Source organism: Desarmillaria tabescens (genome assembly GCF_030435595.1).
Source record: "Desarmillaria tabescens strain CCBAS 213 chromosome Unknown EV420scaffold_15, whole genome shotgun sequence".
NCBI lineage: Eukaryota > Fungi > Basidiomycota > Agaricomycetes > Agaricales > Physalacriaceae > Desarmillaria > Desarmillaria tabescens.
The window spans coordinates 331,771-345,528 of NW_026848314.1; the positions used below are offsets into that span (position 1 = coordinate 331,771).

At 47.6% G+C, this 13,758-nt stretch overlaps 7 protein-coding genes across 7 annotated transcripts; 4 read left to right on the forward strand and 3 right to left on the reverse strand.

Moving 5' to 3' along the window:
- Window positions 1–852: 852 nt before the first annotated feature.
- Window positions 853–1,470, forward strand: EV420DRAFT_1642178 (uncharacterized protein; the record flags this gene model as incomplete). Its single annotated transcript, XM_060477324.1, has 2 exons — window positions 853–1,047; window positions 1,108–1,470. The coding sequence occupies 2 exons, from the start codon at window positions 853–855 to the stop codon at window positions 1,468–1,470; spliced, it is 558 nt and encodes a 185-aa protein (XP_060331418.1).
- Window positions 1,471–2,090: 620 nt separating this feature from the next.
- EV420DRAFT_1538806 (uncharacterized protein) lies at window positions 2,091–2,378 on the reverse strand. The gene has a single exon (XM_060473023.1). The coding sequence runs from the start codon at window positions 2,369–2,371 to the stop codon at window positions 2,141–2,143; it is 231 nt and encodes a 76-aa protein (XP_060331419.1). The 5' UTR covers window positions 2,372–2,378; the 3' UTR covers window positions 2,091–2,140.
- EV420DRAFT_1538807 (uncharacterized protein) lies at window positions 2,338–3,566 on the reverse strand. Its single transcript, XM_060473024.1, has 3 exons — window positions 3,374–3,566; window positions 3,116–3,309; window positions 2,338–3,059 (listed from the first exon to the last, which is right to left on the reverse strand). Exons 1-3 carry the CDS (start codon window positions 3,476–3,478, stop codon window positions 2,573–2,575), a joined length of 786 nt encoding a protein of 261 aa, XP_060331420.1. The 5' UTR covers window positions 3,479–3,566; the 3' UTR covers window positions 2,338–2,572.
- Window positions 3,567–3,573: 7 nt separating this feature from the next.
- EV420DRAFT_307576 (ERV/ALR sulfhydryl oxidase domain-containing protein) lies at window positions 3,574–5,143 on the forward strand. The gene is made up of 7 exons (XM_060481631.1): window positions 3,574–4,039; window positions 4,094–4,272; window positions 4,320–4,352; window positions 4,408–4,435; window positions 4,487–4,606; window positions 4,656–4,684; window positions 4,742–5,143. Exons 1-7 carry the CDS (start codon window positions 3,983–3,985, stop codon window positions 4,947–4,949), a joined length of 654 nt encoding a protein of 217 aa, XP_060331421.1. The 5' UTR covers window positions 3,574–3,982; the 3' UTR covers window positions 4,950–5,143.
- EV420DRAFT_1269315 (glycoside hydrolase family 71 protein) lies at window positions 5,069–6,719 on the reverse strand (the record flags this gene model as incomplete). Its single annotated transcript, XM_060467495.1, has 9 exons — window positions 5,069–5,329; window positions 5,383–5,621; window positions 5,677–5,776; window positions 5,828–5,857; window positions 5,909–6,052; window positions 6,106–6,180; window positions 6,234–6,432; window positions 6,485–6,604; window positions 6,637–6,719. Coding segments are annotated over 9 exons (1,251 nt in total), but the record flags the coding sequence as incomplete, so codon positions are not given.
- Window positions 6,720–8,192: 1,473 nt separating this feature from the next.
- EV420DRAFT_1538860 (uncharacterized protein) lies at window positions 8,193–10,211 on the forward strand. Its single transcript, XM_060473025.1, is given in 13 exon segments — window positions 8,193–8,337; window positions 8,398–8,561; window positions 8,617–8,745; window positions 8,797–8,887; window positions 8,938–9,021; window positions 9,068–9,088; window positions 9,146–9,190; window positions 9,201–9,202; window positions 9,296–9,343; window positions 9,395–9,577; window positions 9,632–9,721; window positions 9,775–9,856; window positions 9,915–10,211. 13 exon segments carry the CDS (start codon window positions 8,229–8,231, stop codon window positions 10,043–10,045), a joined length of 1,179 nt encoding a protein of 392 aa, XP_060331423.1. The 5' UTR covers window positions 8,193–8,228; the 3' UTR covers window positions 10,046–10,211.
- Window positions 10,212–10,323: 112 nt separating this feature from the next.
- EV420DRAFT_1269425 (Flavocytochrome c) lies at window positions 10,324–11,907 on the forward strand (the record flags this gene model as incomplete). Its single annotated transcript, XM_060467504.1, has 5 exons — window positions 10,324–10,436; window positions 10,489–10,584; window positions 10,635–10,994; window positions 11,046–11,673; window positions 11,722–11,907. 5 exons carry the CDS (start codon window positions 10,324–10,326, stop codon window positions 11,905–11,907), a joined length of 1,383 nt encoding a protein of 460 aa, XP_060331424.1.
- Window positions 11,908–13,758: the final 1,851 nt, after the last annotated feature.

Here is a 13,758-nt window from a genome sequence, read left to right on the forward strand (position 1 = left end):
TGAAATTCCTCTCAGCTCGACGGTGGGGCTTTCACTTTGTCAGCTTAATTGTTATTCTAATGTCAAAAATTTAGGAAGGAAGGGCTCTTGACACGATACAAAACGTGTCAATACTGATGTTCATACCCGAGATGGATCTCGTGGGAGGAAATGGATGATCCGCCATCGTGCTACCGAACTTACGATGTACGAAGCATGCATATATCTTGTGTACCGGGCGAGACCATTAACGATCTAATAAATAGCTTTACCCATATAGCAGACACCCGAAAGACCAGAGATGCTGCCCTAGGACGATGGGAAGGCTCTTGATAACTCTACATGTGCATTCAATGTTGCCATGCGGCGGGACCCGTTTCTATGACATGCGTCCCACGATTATGTCGCTATCAACCTCGCATACAACAAGCAGCCTTGCAATGACTTTCCTGAGGACGCCGAAGAACAAGATGTTCTCACGATGCTTGTTTTCTTATAACCAAACCGTGGAATGCACAACTTCGCTGACGGATACGCGAGGAATGTCCATCTTACCTGTTCTTAACCTTGCGGATATTTCTCCGCAGTTACTATTCGCTGTGGAACCGGTTTACAAGCAAGCGAGGTAGCGTACTGCCGCCTGTACTCTCACATGGCATACTTTCTCAGGCCATCGCTAGCGCCAGGGCGCATCCCACCCATATTTGCGTAATTCATGCGACATGACTTGAGGATACCGTGCGTGTTTTCGGCTTAATTTGAATTAATGATCTGCCATGTCCAAAGGTGAGAGACAACGCCGTGCATATAACCGAGCTCGGTATGAAAAGACTGTCATTTTTTAGTTCCCTCATTCACCCTTGACATACGACAATGTCGAACCAGAAGAATATTGGGACTCACGCAGCGCCGATACGCAAATATTATCAGCAGCAGCTTAAACATGCAAACGAGTACGCTATGACCAAACGCCACGATCCCGTCATGTCCTTCGGACCGTCTTTTCATCATTGCGGTCTTGCCTATCAACAAGCACTGGAGTGGGCTCAGAGTCTCACCGAAATTTGGGTACGCCTCATTCACTTATCTTCCTTATTATCTTCCTTAAAAAGCTAATGGCGCTTTCAGAAGCGCCCTGCCTCAAATGACACCGTCCGTTACTTTCCCTTTATCGACACGCTCAGAATCAGACTATGGGATTCAAACATACCTCGCCGTCCAGACTCGTCAATGCGCGTGTTTGGCCTAGACTTTGTCGATGCCCGTGGGGACCCACAGCGAGTGGGACCAGATATCGTTGTCGTTGCTGGGAAGAGGGCGTCATATGGTCCTGAAATGGAGGGTGATGTTTTAATTCCAATAGATGGTGTCGGTGGACCGGAGAACACGGTCCCAGAAAGATATGGGGTGGTGGCGAATTGCGAGTACTTCTTTCTTGCTGGTGGAGAGACGGTTGTTGCCTACACATTTGATCAGGATCTATTGAGTTAATCAATAGCTGACCTTTGCCATTTCTATGCTTGATTCATGCTGTCACGAAAATCCAATCAACGAAATAACGATAAGCAGGCAAAGTTTTTCCAGGTATAAACGTTTTCCAACCAGTAATTGGGGTTTTCGCTGACCAGCTGAGCAAGCTGTAAATTTCTGAATACTAACTTCATCCATGCTATTAGTACTACCGAGGAACTTATACCTGGACACGTGTAATATGTGCATGCATAAGCTGAGCTGCGATGAGGTCTCCTGCAACGTCGAGTCCGAATTCAACGTACTCGTTGAAGATGTTTTGATAATTTTTTTGTAAATGGCTCAGCGTTGAGATTCGTCATTATGAGAGGATGGTCGAGTCAAAGTCGAAGAAATCGAACTACTGGGTCTGAGAGTGTCAAGCTTGCTATCATCTACAAGCCATCACGTTAATCTTCAGTGGGAAGCAGAAGTGGATTCTAAGTAAAAGCTGTGTCGTCAGCACGAAAAAGCCTTGAAGATGAGTCAGTACTTGGAATGGCACCCTGTGGCATTGCATACGGACCACTCTGACACGTAGTTTGTTCTGAATCTGAATGCGAGAATATTAGGTTCATGCATACTATACATGATATTTTACAAGCGCAACATGTAAGAGCAATCTTCACTGAATACTAGTAATAGCACCAGATTATGCCACTCCAACTTGGTATATCGGTAGGTTAAAGTTGGGACATCCAACGACACTCGCTGATTTGAGACAATGTTTGGACCATTCCCAGGTGTCGTGACAGAGGACGACGTGGATGAAAGCAACCCAAAAGAAAGAACGAGAGATGATGGACGGCGATGGACAGCAAGACATGGAGCAATAGAGCGTCATTGAGATGGACGTGAGAAATCTCGCAATGGTCATTGACATGTCTGCTAGATGTGACATAAAGGCATAGAGAACGAGAAACGTAGAGTAAAAGTAAATAGCTGAACGATCCAACCATACGTATACGTGTAGGATGTAGTACATACAATACAAATGCGGAAACAAAAAAAAACAAAAAAAAGTCCGGACGTTACATCTTTGAATAAGACTTCCTTCCTCCCTGACCTCGTCTTCATAACAGAGTTATTTTCGGGTCAGAGTCAGGGGAGGAGGGACTAGAAAAGCTGGTAAGCCTATTTTCGAAAAATTCGGCATGAAGAGGCGGGGTTCATCTCCAAAAGCTAGACTCTGTTGATAAACCACGTCTAGCTCAGAAGCAAAAATGTCATTCAAAATCTGGTCTTCCAGATTGTCTGGCCCATAACCTCGCAACGCGGCTGCATTTAAGATGGATACTTGAGCCTGCCACACTTTCAGACAAGTGGGTAGAGTAAGTCTCTTAGCACTGTACGTGGAGACCACGGTTTTCCGTTTGGTCAGAGCCCAATATCCTGATCTCACCCAACCCACGACGGCATATTCCTTGCCGAGGACAACCTGTTCCACGTCTTTCATGCTATTCAGCAGAGTAATTTCGAGGATTGCCATGCGGCGAACATCCGCCATTCTCCACCTCGTTGCGAGGTCTAAAACCGAAAACCATTCATCTTGGCTAAACTGCGGAATTGCTCTGCATAAAGAAAATTATTGATTGCAGACAAATACATGGGTCGCGGAAGAACTCACTTCTGTTCAGCATGCACAATCGACTTTAAGAGATTCTCAAAGTCTGCACGCCTTACGCCTGGGATGACTACAGGATGCTCGTCATCAGATCCAGCCACCGCAGCAGTATCCTCCCGAGGCAATACCGCCGTCAAAAATGTTTTCGATGACTTTTCGAGCATGTGGCGAGTAACTTTGAAGAGCTGATCCTCCACCTAGGTAAAGCAGCGAATCAACCACGGCGCCTGGCTTGCGAAATTCGAACCATGATAATCTCACCAGGAAGGTTACAGGCTCCCAGTAGAACTCTGGATTTCGCTGGTATGCCTTTGAAGGTGGCTTGTCGTCCATAGCTAAGGAGAAGCCAGGCGTGAGAGAAGACATAAAGCTGAGCTGCTTGAGGAAATGCCTGGCAAACGCATGTAAAACATGCACCAAGGATTGATAAGATAGCTTGTTCTCCAGTGTTCGACATATATATCATCACTACCTGTTTTCTTAGAAACCTCAGCAAAGACGTGTCCTCAGAGCCAGGGAACTTTCAATTCCAACTAGCTACCAGACAAGAGAGTAAGATTTTCTTGGGGTTTCCCATCGTAACGCCACCAGAGTTTTCTTCTTGAGATATATCAGTGAGATGTAGTCATTTTAGCTACTGTAGTAAGTCAGAAAACAGAATTTAGCAAGTACTTCGTGCTTTCGTTAAAGCGATCCGTTGAAACTCGCCAGTCGCCGCCAAGAGTTCGAGAACTCGGATAGCACAGCCACTTCCACGTGGTATTGGCTGCCTTGACTTTCTGATTATTACTTTGACTTCGAAACAGATGCCAAGTATCTTCTTACCACCACCACCGGTGCTAACAGTCTACCCCATCGATAGCTACGACAATGACTAGGCTATTATCCCGGTTCGCAAAGTCATTTTTTGCTATCATTCTAGCATTGGTTAGCTTGCCTCAAGTTTCGGAACGCGCTCGATATTTACCTGGTCTTTTACAGGTCGTCATATCCATGCTAGCATTCCTCCACCCTCCGACTCGAGCGTACATCGATCCATGGACGGGTGACTTTCTCGGTGAAGGAGGTGTAGCTCTGCATACAGGCTCGTTCAAGAAGGGCGAATTGGATGTCACTCAAGGAACCGTCATCATGCCAAAGTTAGGGAACGAGACTGCAAAGTGAGTTTCCTGACCTTTTCTCCTACTTCATTTCTAATGGTTCGTAGGGCTGCGCTGGGACGGTCGACGTGGAAGTTACTGTGAGTCAGCTTTCAGCTACCCCGTTGCACATGCTTAATTTTCGGTGAAATACAGGCACACGATCACTTTGCGATACCCCGAGGTTCTTTTCACCTGATTTTCTGGGACGACAACAGCTTGATTTCTGGTACAGAACCCTACTGCCGACGAACGAGAGGCGCTGGAATCATATTTCCATCTCCTGTCACGGTTATATCCCTGCGGAGAATGCGCGGCAGAATTCCAAAAATTGCTCAAGAAATTACCTCCTCAGGCGGGCCGCTTTTCCCCCTTCCGTGCCAAGATCACTGAATTCTTTCTAGACCTCCTCCCGGCGCTCTGCAGCACTTTGGTACGTGTTTGAAAGCCATAGTATCGTCATCTCATATTAATATACGCATTGCCGCAGGCTTTGCTCCCTCCATAATGAGGTTAATGAGCGTCTAGGTAAACCTCAATTTGACTGTGCGCATTTGGATGAAGAGTACGACTGTGGATGTGGTGATGAACCTATCAATGGCACGAAGGCTTTAGGCGGAGGGAAAGCCGAAGATTCCGCGAAAAATTCAGACGCAGATGAACTGACAGGCATAGAGATGATCAATGGCGGGAGGTAATCTATCCTTACGGATAGTAGAGTCTATGGCCGTTTTGTAAGATATACATGGTGGATTATTGACGGGTATCATGGTATGGTTAAGAATACTCCCGGACGGGTCGCGAAGCGCTGTGTGTATTAACACGACGCATCGACGAACGCATTGAAGTTATACACTTCTGGTCTGGTCTGAAACCGGAATCCGTGTGGTGCGCAGTGCGCAACGACAGCGCCCTTTCTTTCCATTATTACCTTGATGCCTCTGTCACCTTTTAAAGATCGGCACAGCTTCGTCACCCCAGCTTTGACGTGGAAAGACTTCTTATGGTCGTCCCCAGCATATAGCTTTACCTTCGCAGCTGCTGTAGAGAATACTACGACCCATAAAGTATCATCCGTCTAGATCAATGGCTATCAAGACCTATAGTCAAAGAACTACGCCAGTTACTTACCACCTGCCAGTGAGTGGGCCGACCAACGCTATCGTTAGGCGCCGTCGCGTCTTTTGGGTGAGGGCGCGCCCACAAAAATACCTGGTCACGTTCAATGGGGGGATATCTTCCCTCCTTGAAGGCTTGGGAGTAGTACGCATTGAGTGTCAACCATGCCGTATGCGGAAAGCCGTCAACCCATGCTTGAGAATTTGGTTGGGCACCCTTGATGGGACCGATATAGTGCGATTCACCGTAATCTGATTGGGATACAGTATCGAAGAGGATTTAGAGAGAGAAGGTTAAAAGACCGACCGTTCCATGATATCACTTGTACGATATCGATCTGCTCGCGCGTTGATATCAGCTGTTCCCAGCGACGGACAAAAAGCCAATCGTCTCCTCTGTATATCCACTATTTGAATTGCAGGGAGGCTTGTTCTGTATTCAGATGAAAGGAACTTACGTTCTTGTTCCAGCTATCAGTCCCATAATGCTACGAGGTTATCAGATAACGTTCACCTGGTCAGTTTTGATTGAGACGTACCGTAAAGAACCAAGGTGAAACGGCCGCCATGAAAGTCCGCCCACCCAAATGACGAAGGTGGCGCTGGTCGGACTTCAACTCTGGACATTCAACCTCACTCCTCGGAGATCTGGACGTCAAATGGAGAGGCCAGCTCCCGTTCCACTGGACAGAGGAGCCATGAAAGGAAAAGAGTATTGGAGATGAGAACGACCCACATTAAACGCGCCGTCCAAACACGTTATCGTCGGATATGTTGCTGGGTCAACGAAGAAGGATGGGATAAAGTAGATCTGCTGCGCAAGGGAAGGGGTTATTACGGGATGGTATAGGTCTTGAGACTCACGGGAACGATTTCCTCGAGGGCATTCTTGACGTATCCCCAGGCATTGTCCAAGGTCTGCTGACCAAATCGTAGGTGCTCTCCCGTGAACGTTGATATAACGACGCCGCCTTTGTATCGAAATATCCCCGGGTGATTTCCAAAGGATCTCATGTACTCGCAAAGCAGAGGAACATCTCCAGCTGACTGTCCTGGTATAGAGCTGAAATAATTCAGGGGCTGGAGCCAATAATCAAAGAAAGGTTAGGATGTACCTCATATCAAAACTAAAGAACAGTTTGAAGGGAAGATTTGCTTGCGAGAGGGCATGAAAACAGTCTGCAGAACGATCCTTTTGCCATGGTTCGCGTCCGACATTTAATACGAATCCGTCTCTGTGGAAGTTGGAACGAAGATGTTAGCGGACGAAGCAGAAGAGAGGGATTCTACTGGCAAATTATTTTGGCTGGCCAAAACGATGTCCTCCAACCAATCTTCGACAGTGTATGGCTAGTAAGCAGCATGCCTCAATTATCATTCACCATGGACCGGCACGAGAGAATATGGAATTGGCTAACGTAGGTATTTCCCACCATGAAGCTTAATCATGTGAGCGTTTCTGAAGGAAAATAAATTGAATGCAGTACTCACTGGGCGAAAACATACTTGGTAGAGTTTGCCATGAACTAATTCTAGAGGGGAAGATGACAAAAGCGGGTCAGCGTTCTCTGAGCGCGGTTTCAACTTTTCTAGGAAAAATGGAACAGACGTTAAGATGGCATGCAAAACGGGATAAAATGCAGTTTAGCGCGAATGATGGTCACGGTGATGGCGGGAAAGGGTCGGGGGTCGGGCCGGAGAAGGAAGTTGAGAGCCACGTGCTCGCTTTAATCTGAACTTTTGCTGCATTTCGGATTCTGCAATGTTCAATCCTCTGGCTTCTTCAGTTCCAGTTTTTCCTTTTCTTTTGAATGCGAAAAAGAAGGATAAGCACTCTGTTTGGATCCATGCACGATAGATCAACCATTGATATGTGATGGGCGGCCGAGTCGATGACTATCAGCATCAGCTCCTAGGTGTCAACACTACACATTTACTGCGCACGACGCAATTGAATTCTAATGCACCTAAGGTTCAGGAAAAACGTAACTCATCTTGCATCAGTGGTGCTTAATGTTCGTGTGTTCCATTCATTTGCCCTGTCCTGTGAAAAGAGCCTATAGGCTTCAAGTTCACTACTGATGCCGTTGATGTATTAGATTATGACTGCGAACTTCGAATTCTTCTAGGATCTCGTCAACAGTTGGAGCGTCTTGATGCTGCGGTCTGTCCTTCCAACTAGTGTCGTACGTCTGTCTAAGAGGTGAATTCACCGCTTCCAGCTAATCGAAAGACCTCAATGTCGCGGAGATGCAACTGCCTGGAGGCATTTCATCTGCCTTCTAGACCCGGCGCCGCAAATTTTACTGTTCCATCGCGAAGAGGAGTACCTCTCCAGTTCCGGCTTTACGATATCACGGCGTCCAATGTGTTTTCAGATTTCGGCCTCACCTTCCCTAAGTCAATGTCTGTGTCTATTTTGGGTACGCGACGGTGGCGACACCGCGGCTTAAAAGTCCAGAAGAGACAAACGTAGGCCTACCTCTGTCCCCGAATTCAAAGGATCTATTTAAAGTCTTACTATAGGTTAGGCTCCGTTTGTTTGTGTCCTGGACAGCTGCCGATAAGCCTGATATGACCAGGATTCTACTGATACCGGGCACCTCGGGCTGTGTTCACCTTGAGCAGCGTTTCTGCTACTCCAGCACGCAGCTAATGGACGGTAATTGCGTGGAATACATCAGGGCTGCCCGTGCTTCTATGTGACGCACCAGAATTCTTTTCGGACTTCTTGGAAACAAGGCTAAACATAGAGGGCTATGTTTAGCCTGTCTATTTTTAGACCTCATACAAAAATCGTATTGCCTCCAGTCAACGTTCCCTTTCCTCTCCGAGGCCCCAGCGTGCATTTTCAGGGCAATGTCACCCGGCTCCCTTTCCCTTTGCGCTTTTTTGCTGTTGAACCTCCTCACCTCGGGTTCAAGAGCTGCCGACCGTAGCACTGAGGCAGGAGAGGCCTCCATCTCCGGTTTGTGGATGGTTTATTGTTGGTTGGTTGATGTTACCTCATGTTTGTTGAATTTTTTAGATCCATCAGCAGAGTGCGTGGCCTACTACTACGCGCCGTCAGCCACACAAATCCACTCCTTCCCTACGGTATGGCAGCCTGCGTCTATCCTTGCCAATGATACCGCCGCACAAGCCAAATGGCAGTCCATTATGGGCAGTATTCCGACGACTATCTTACCCAAGGTGAGTACTGTCTTCCTCATGTCCTTGGCATAATTGTCTTACCTTACAACAATAGGGAACTAGCACCGGAAACTTCACGAACGTCACGTATTCCGCAACTGACCCAGATTGTTGGTGGAGCTATCATCAATGTGTCCAGCCCAAATTGGCTGGACTACCTGCTGACATCGCTTCTGTTCCGGAGGTATGTCTGGTGGTTCTGTAAAATGTTTTATCGCTGACGTTCTGTATGTAGCCTGACACTCTAGGGTTTGGGTTCGATGATGGACCGAATTGCTCTCATAATGCGTTCTATGACTATCTGACTAGTCAAAATCAGAAAGCTAGTTAGTATCTGTCCCTCCTTTAGCGAACACTTATATTCAAGCTGTTTTAGCGATGTTTTACATTGGAAGTAATGTCATGGATTGGCCGCTGGAAGCGCAAAGAGCAGTGGCCGACGGACATGAAATTTGCGTTCGTGAGTAATTCATCTTTCCCCTCGTTCTTTTCTAAAATTTGTACAGATACCTGGTCTCACAGATACAGTACGTAACCCCGTGTTTGCCTGTTCCTGGTCTAGCATTGAGGTAACAACGTTTCAGTGACATCATTCAACAGTTCGGACGCCTTCGCAGAACTCTACTATAGTAAGTCATTCCCCCTTTGTTTCATGCGGTGATGCTTAATTTATGGTAATCAGCCGTGAGTTGTCTTGTGTTGCGAGGCGTGATCCCCTCCTAATATAAAAAAAGATGCAAGCAATAAAACTCGTTACTGGCGTGACGCCGAAATGCTGGAGGGTAGGACGTTATCTTGTTGCTGACACATGTATCCTGACGAAAGTATTCTAGCCCCCTTTTGGTGATGTCGACGACAGGATACGAGCAATCGCAAATGCCCTTGGCCTTCAAACTGTCATATGGAAGTATGACTCGAACGACTGGAAGGCAGGAACAGGGAATATTACTACTGCCACTGTAGATGCCAATTATCAAGCATTGATTAACAACGCCACTAGTGGAACCTTCAGTACAGTATGTCCAAGTTACAGTTTTTTTACAGTGGTGCTCATCAATATTATTCTCCAGCAAGGTACCATAATGCTGACCCACGAGCTGAACAACTATACCATGTCGACGGCAATGAAGTGGTATCCACAACTGAAATCTGCCTTCCAGGTCGGTGCAGCTGTATCAAACGTTCCACCAGCTACTGATCAGCTTTTTTACAGTACTTGGTACCCATCGCTGTCGCAATGAATAACACTCAGCCGTATGTCGAGACCAACTACACGTTTCCTTCATTCCAACAATGTAAGTTCTCTATTGGCTAGTGATATGGTTTAAGTTGATGATCATACTCGGCATGTAGACATCGCGGGACAGACGACTGCAAATACCACATCAACGTCTTCTTCATCGAACAATTCTGATGCTGGCACAGTCGTGTTTAGTAGTTTGACGCTGCTGGGACTGGCGTTGACCGTCCTGGGGACAATTTGATTGCTATATTATACCGATTACCATTCAGTAGCAACGGACAGTAGTAGTAGTATACCTAGGCAAATATTACGTTGACGAAGACTTGGTACTTATCAAAAATGGTCTGGAAAGTACGGACCGGTCTAGGCCGACGAGCTCCAGACATTTCTAGACGGTTCATTTGACCTTATTCTTTGCAAGCATGAACCCGCGTCCATCAGTTCATGATTCCCACCAGAAGGCAATTGCTTTCCGTCTTCGTAACAATTACTTTCACCTCCGTATTCGTTAGACATTTCATGTCTACTCCACCACGTACCATTGTCATTGGAGGCGGCTTGGCTGGCCTGAGCGCTGCCCATACTTTGCTGGAGAACGGAGCCGCAGTGCTGCTGCTCGACAAGAAACCATCGTAAGTCGTTCTTACTTTGATGAAGAACAAGGAACTGAAGGGCGGTCGCAAGTCTTGGTGGGAACTCTGTCAAAGCGAGTTCTGGAATCAACGGTGCTGGGACTGAAGCGCAAGCCAAGTATGATATCAAGGATACAGTCGAGGACTTGTACGTATCATATCGTCGCTATCGTCTCTGACGTTGACCTAGGATTTCAGTATCAAGGATACCACTGCATCTGCTGGCCATCTCGCTCGTCCAAATCTCATCCAAGCCTTGACATCCAACTCGGCGCCAGCTCTCTCATGGTTGTCCACCAAGTTCGGCGTCGACCTTTCACTTGTGGCCCGCTTGGGCGGGCACTCTATTCCGCGAACGCATCGAGGAAAAGGCGGCGCGCCAGGTTGGGCCATTACTTCGGCGCTGATCAAGAAGCTCGAGCAGGAACCTAATGCCTCGATTGTCAAGTCTGCAAAGGTATTGCGCCTGTTGGAGGAATCAGGCAGGGTATATGGTGTTGAGTATGAGACTGAGGGAAGTAAGGTCGAGGCAGAGGGTCCGGTTATCATAGCTACAGGGTGCGCTCGTTCGCTCTTTGAACTTGTTCGCTGCTGATGACTGTCTTACAGAGGTTATGCAGCAGATTTTTCGTCGTCAGGATACCTGACTCAATATCGTTCTGATCTCCTCACGCTACCCACGACGAACGGCGACCACGCTACCGGCGACGGACACCGCATGGCGACATCCCTCTCCTTACCCGCCGCGCTATGCGACATGGACCAAGTCCAGGTCCACCCGACAGGGTTCGTCGACCCTGCCAACCCAGATGCCAAGACCAAGTTCCTGGCTGCCGAGGCTCTGCGCGGTGTCGGCGGGATCCTCATCAACAACACTGGCTCGCGGTTCGTGAATGAGATAGACCGACGTGATGTGGTGACTACAAAGATGCAGAGCGTCATCGATGCAGGCAAAGGTCCGGTCCGGTTGATATTGAATTCGGATGCTGCGACCGAGTTGAAGGCGCATTGTGATTTTTATGTGGCCAAAGGGCTGATGAAGAGGTATGAGGGTGCGGCGGCTTTGGCGAAGGATATGGGCGTTCCGGTGGATAGTTTGAAGAAGACGTTTGAGGCTCATGGTAGGTATGCGAGGAATGAGGAAACGGATCCGTTTGGAAAGACATTCTTCCACAACCCGACGTTTGACCCGGAGGCGCCAATATTGGTTGCGTTGATGACACCTGTCGTACACTATGTGAGTCTGGTCTCTAGTTTTATCATACCTGTTACTGACTAGTTGTAGACAATGGGTGGAATACAGATTGATGAAAAGGCGCGAGTTCTCCACGCAGACGGCTCGCCCGTCTCGGGGCTGTTTGCAGCTGGCGAGGCTATTGGTGGTGTCCACGGACAGAACAGGCTTGGAGGCTCGTCACTGCTAGAGGCTGTTGTATTCGGACGGATTGCGGGGACGTCGGCATCGTCCTAGGGAAGAAACCCAAGAGCAAGTGTATCATTAGTTGCGTGCATCTGTGAAGCGCGAGGCAATTTATCTCTGAAACGTTTGATCCTATTCTAGCATCTTGATAGCTCAACTCAAGACTTGAAATATTTTGGATGTCGTGGTTACTAGGACCACACAAACACAATGGAGTTGCCGGACGTTTTTCTTGCAATACGCGCACGATTGAGCGGATTCTGTACGGTCTTTGTGTCTAGGTCAAGCTGGGAGCAGCTGACCACGCTCGGCTCTTGTTATGTGAAGTTCCTTTGACCATTACGCGGGCTTCAACTCTAGAAAACCTCCGTCCTGCGTTACGCACTTAGGAATCGGCGGAAACTGTTAGTGCCTGCTCATTTTCTTTTGTTTAGCTGCTTGTGATGGAGGGCGTGCCGTCTGGCTCTCTCTCACGAACAGTGTACCTTTTACAGACCAAACTCTGTCATTACGCGCGCCCTGGCACCGGAGATTCTAGAGAAGCATTTACTCTTCAGTCTGCCTCGCTAACAGCGCGTTCTGGTGTTCAAACCAGTCGCGATCGTGCGAATGGGCAACCTGTTCATTCCGCATCGCGGTGGCGGAGACCCGCAACTCCTGCGCATTACCAAGGACCCAATATCTTACCCCTGGAGAACTTGACCGTCTTACGAAAGGTTAGCTTGTTAGGACAACACAGACCGCGCGCAGGTACCCGTCTGTTAGACCGAGTTGAATGCCCTCATCGTTCGTGGATTTTCGTAACGCTTCGTCCATGAGCTTGAGATCTTGAGACTCCTCGGGCTCAACCCCGGTCTTCGATTAGCCCGGACCAATAGCGTTGTTCCCTCTGCGTTTGGATGGTGAGCTGATAGTGACTCGTCCCGCCTTCCTGCTCATCGTTAATATTTCTTGAGATGATCTGCTTTTGAAGCAGCATTTTCATTTACTTATATCCGTGTACTATATCGCCTCACGTCCGCGGACCCTCGTTATCTACTACGCAACTTGCATTATTATTGCATCTCAGCTTCGTAGGATAGGATTCGTTTACTTCTTGTTCATTGCCTTATTTACTCAAGTTTCATAGGATCGTGCATCTTGCATCTCTTGTAAACAGACTGCGCCTGTAAGTGTTTTATTACAGGTTATATTTTACATAGTAGCGGTAGAATTGTTGGACAAATATCCGAACTGTTTGATCATCTCTTCCCTCCGGCCATATCTTCAATGGTCCTAACTCTTCTAGTGTCCTGGAGTTCATGAGTATTTGTCCGAAATCCGCTGATCCGTTCAACTACAGCGTAGTTCACAAAGGGCTTCCCATTCTAAGTGGTACACTACACTCTTTGCTGGATGCTTTAGATGGGTGCCCGATATTGGGAGTCGCAGTATGAATGTCGTAATTAGCTTATATAAAGTCTTGAGATATTCTCGTTCGTGTGCTGTATGAGAATTGTAAAAGGTCTATGTTTACTTCTTCCAGATCGACTATATATCTTCAAAGCTAATGAGTGGTTAGTGAGCAAAAACAACATAAGACCGGGTAAGCATATCATGTGGCTCGCTCGATGGACTGGTCGTGGTTACTGAAAACTTCAAGGTCCGTCGGGTGGAACCGGGTCGGATAAAACCACGCGGCGCATGCGTTGGATTGAACTTCTGAAGATCAAATTTAATATCAACCGTGACTTCGCAGGAACCACTTCTTACTATTCATCGTTCGCGAATCGCCAGTACGCGGTATTCAGGGACGATATCTTCCTCGTGACCGGAACGTTGACCTAACATCCCCATTTTCAAGTAAACCTTGTACTTCGAAATGATTTCTAGATACGTTGTTCACCCCGAGCTACTCTACTT

What these genes read in the sequence shown, in the direction of transcription:
- EV420DRAFT_1538806 (XM_060473023.1), bottom strand. Translation starts at nt 2,371, where the DNA reads ATGTCAATGACCATTGCGAGATTTCTCACGTCCATCTCAATGACGCTC.
- EV420DRAFT_1538807 (XM_060473024.1), bottom strand. Translation starts at nt 3,478, where the DNA reads ATGTCTTCTCTCACGCCTGGCTTCTCCTTAGCTATGGACGACAAGCCA. An exon ending in GGGAGCCTGTAACCTTCCTG is followed by an intron (nt 3,310 to 3,373) that starts GTGAGATTATCA and finishes TGCTTTACCTAG; the next exon opens with GTGGAGGATCAGCTCTTCAA. An exon ending in ATTGTGCATGCTGAACAGAA is followed by an intron (nt 3,060 to 3,115) that starts GTGAGTTCTTCC and finishes TTCTTTATGCAG; the next exon opens with AGCAATTCCGCAGTTTAGCC.
- EV420DRAFT_307576 (XM_060481631.1), top strand. Translation starts at nt 3,983, where the DNA reads ATGACTAGGCTATTATCCCGGTTCGCAAAGTCATTTTTTGCTATCATT. An exon ending in CGGTCGACGTGGAAGTTACT is followed by an intron (nt 4,353 to 4,407) that starts GTGAGTCAGCTT and finishes GGTGAAATACAG; the next exon opens with GCACACGATCACTTTGCGAT. An exon ending in TCAAGAAATTACCTCCTCAG is followed by an intron (nt 4,607 to 4,655) that starts GCGGGCCGCTTT and finishes AATTCTTTCTAG; the next exon opens with ACCTCCTCCCGGCGCTCTGC.
- EV420DRAFT_1538860 (XM_060473025.1), top strand. Translation starts at nt 8,229, where the DNA reads ATGTCACCCGGCTCCCTTTCCCTTTGCGCTTTTTTGCTGTTGAACCTC. An exon ending in ACATCGCTTCTGTTCCGGAG is followed by an intron (nt 8,746 to 8,796) that starts GTATGTCTGGTG and finishes TTCTGTATGTAG; the next exon opens with CCTGACACTCTAGGGTTTGG. An exon ending in TGACGCCGAAATGCTGGAGG is followed by an intron (nt 9,344 to 9,394) that starts GTAGGACGTTAT and finishes AAAGTATTCTAG; the next exon opens with CCCCCTTTTGGTGATGTCGA.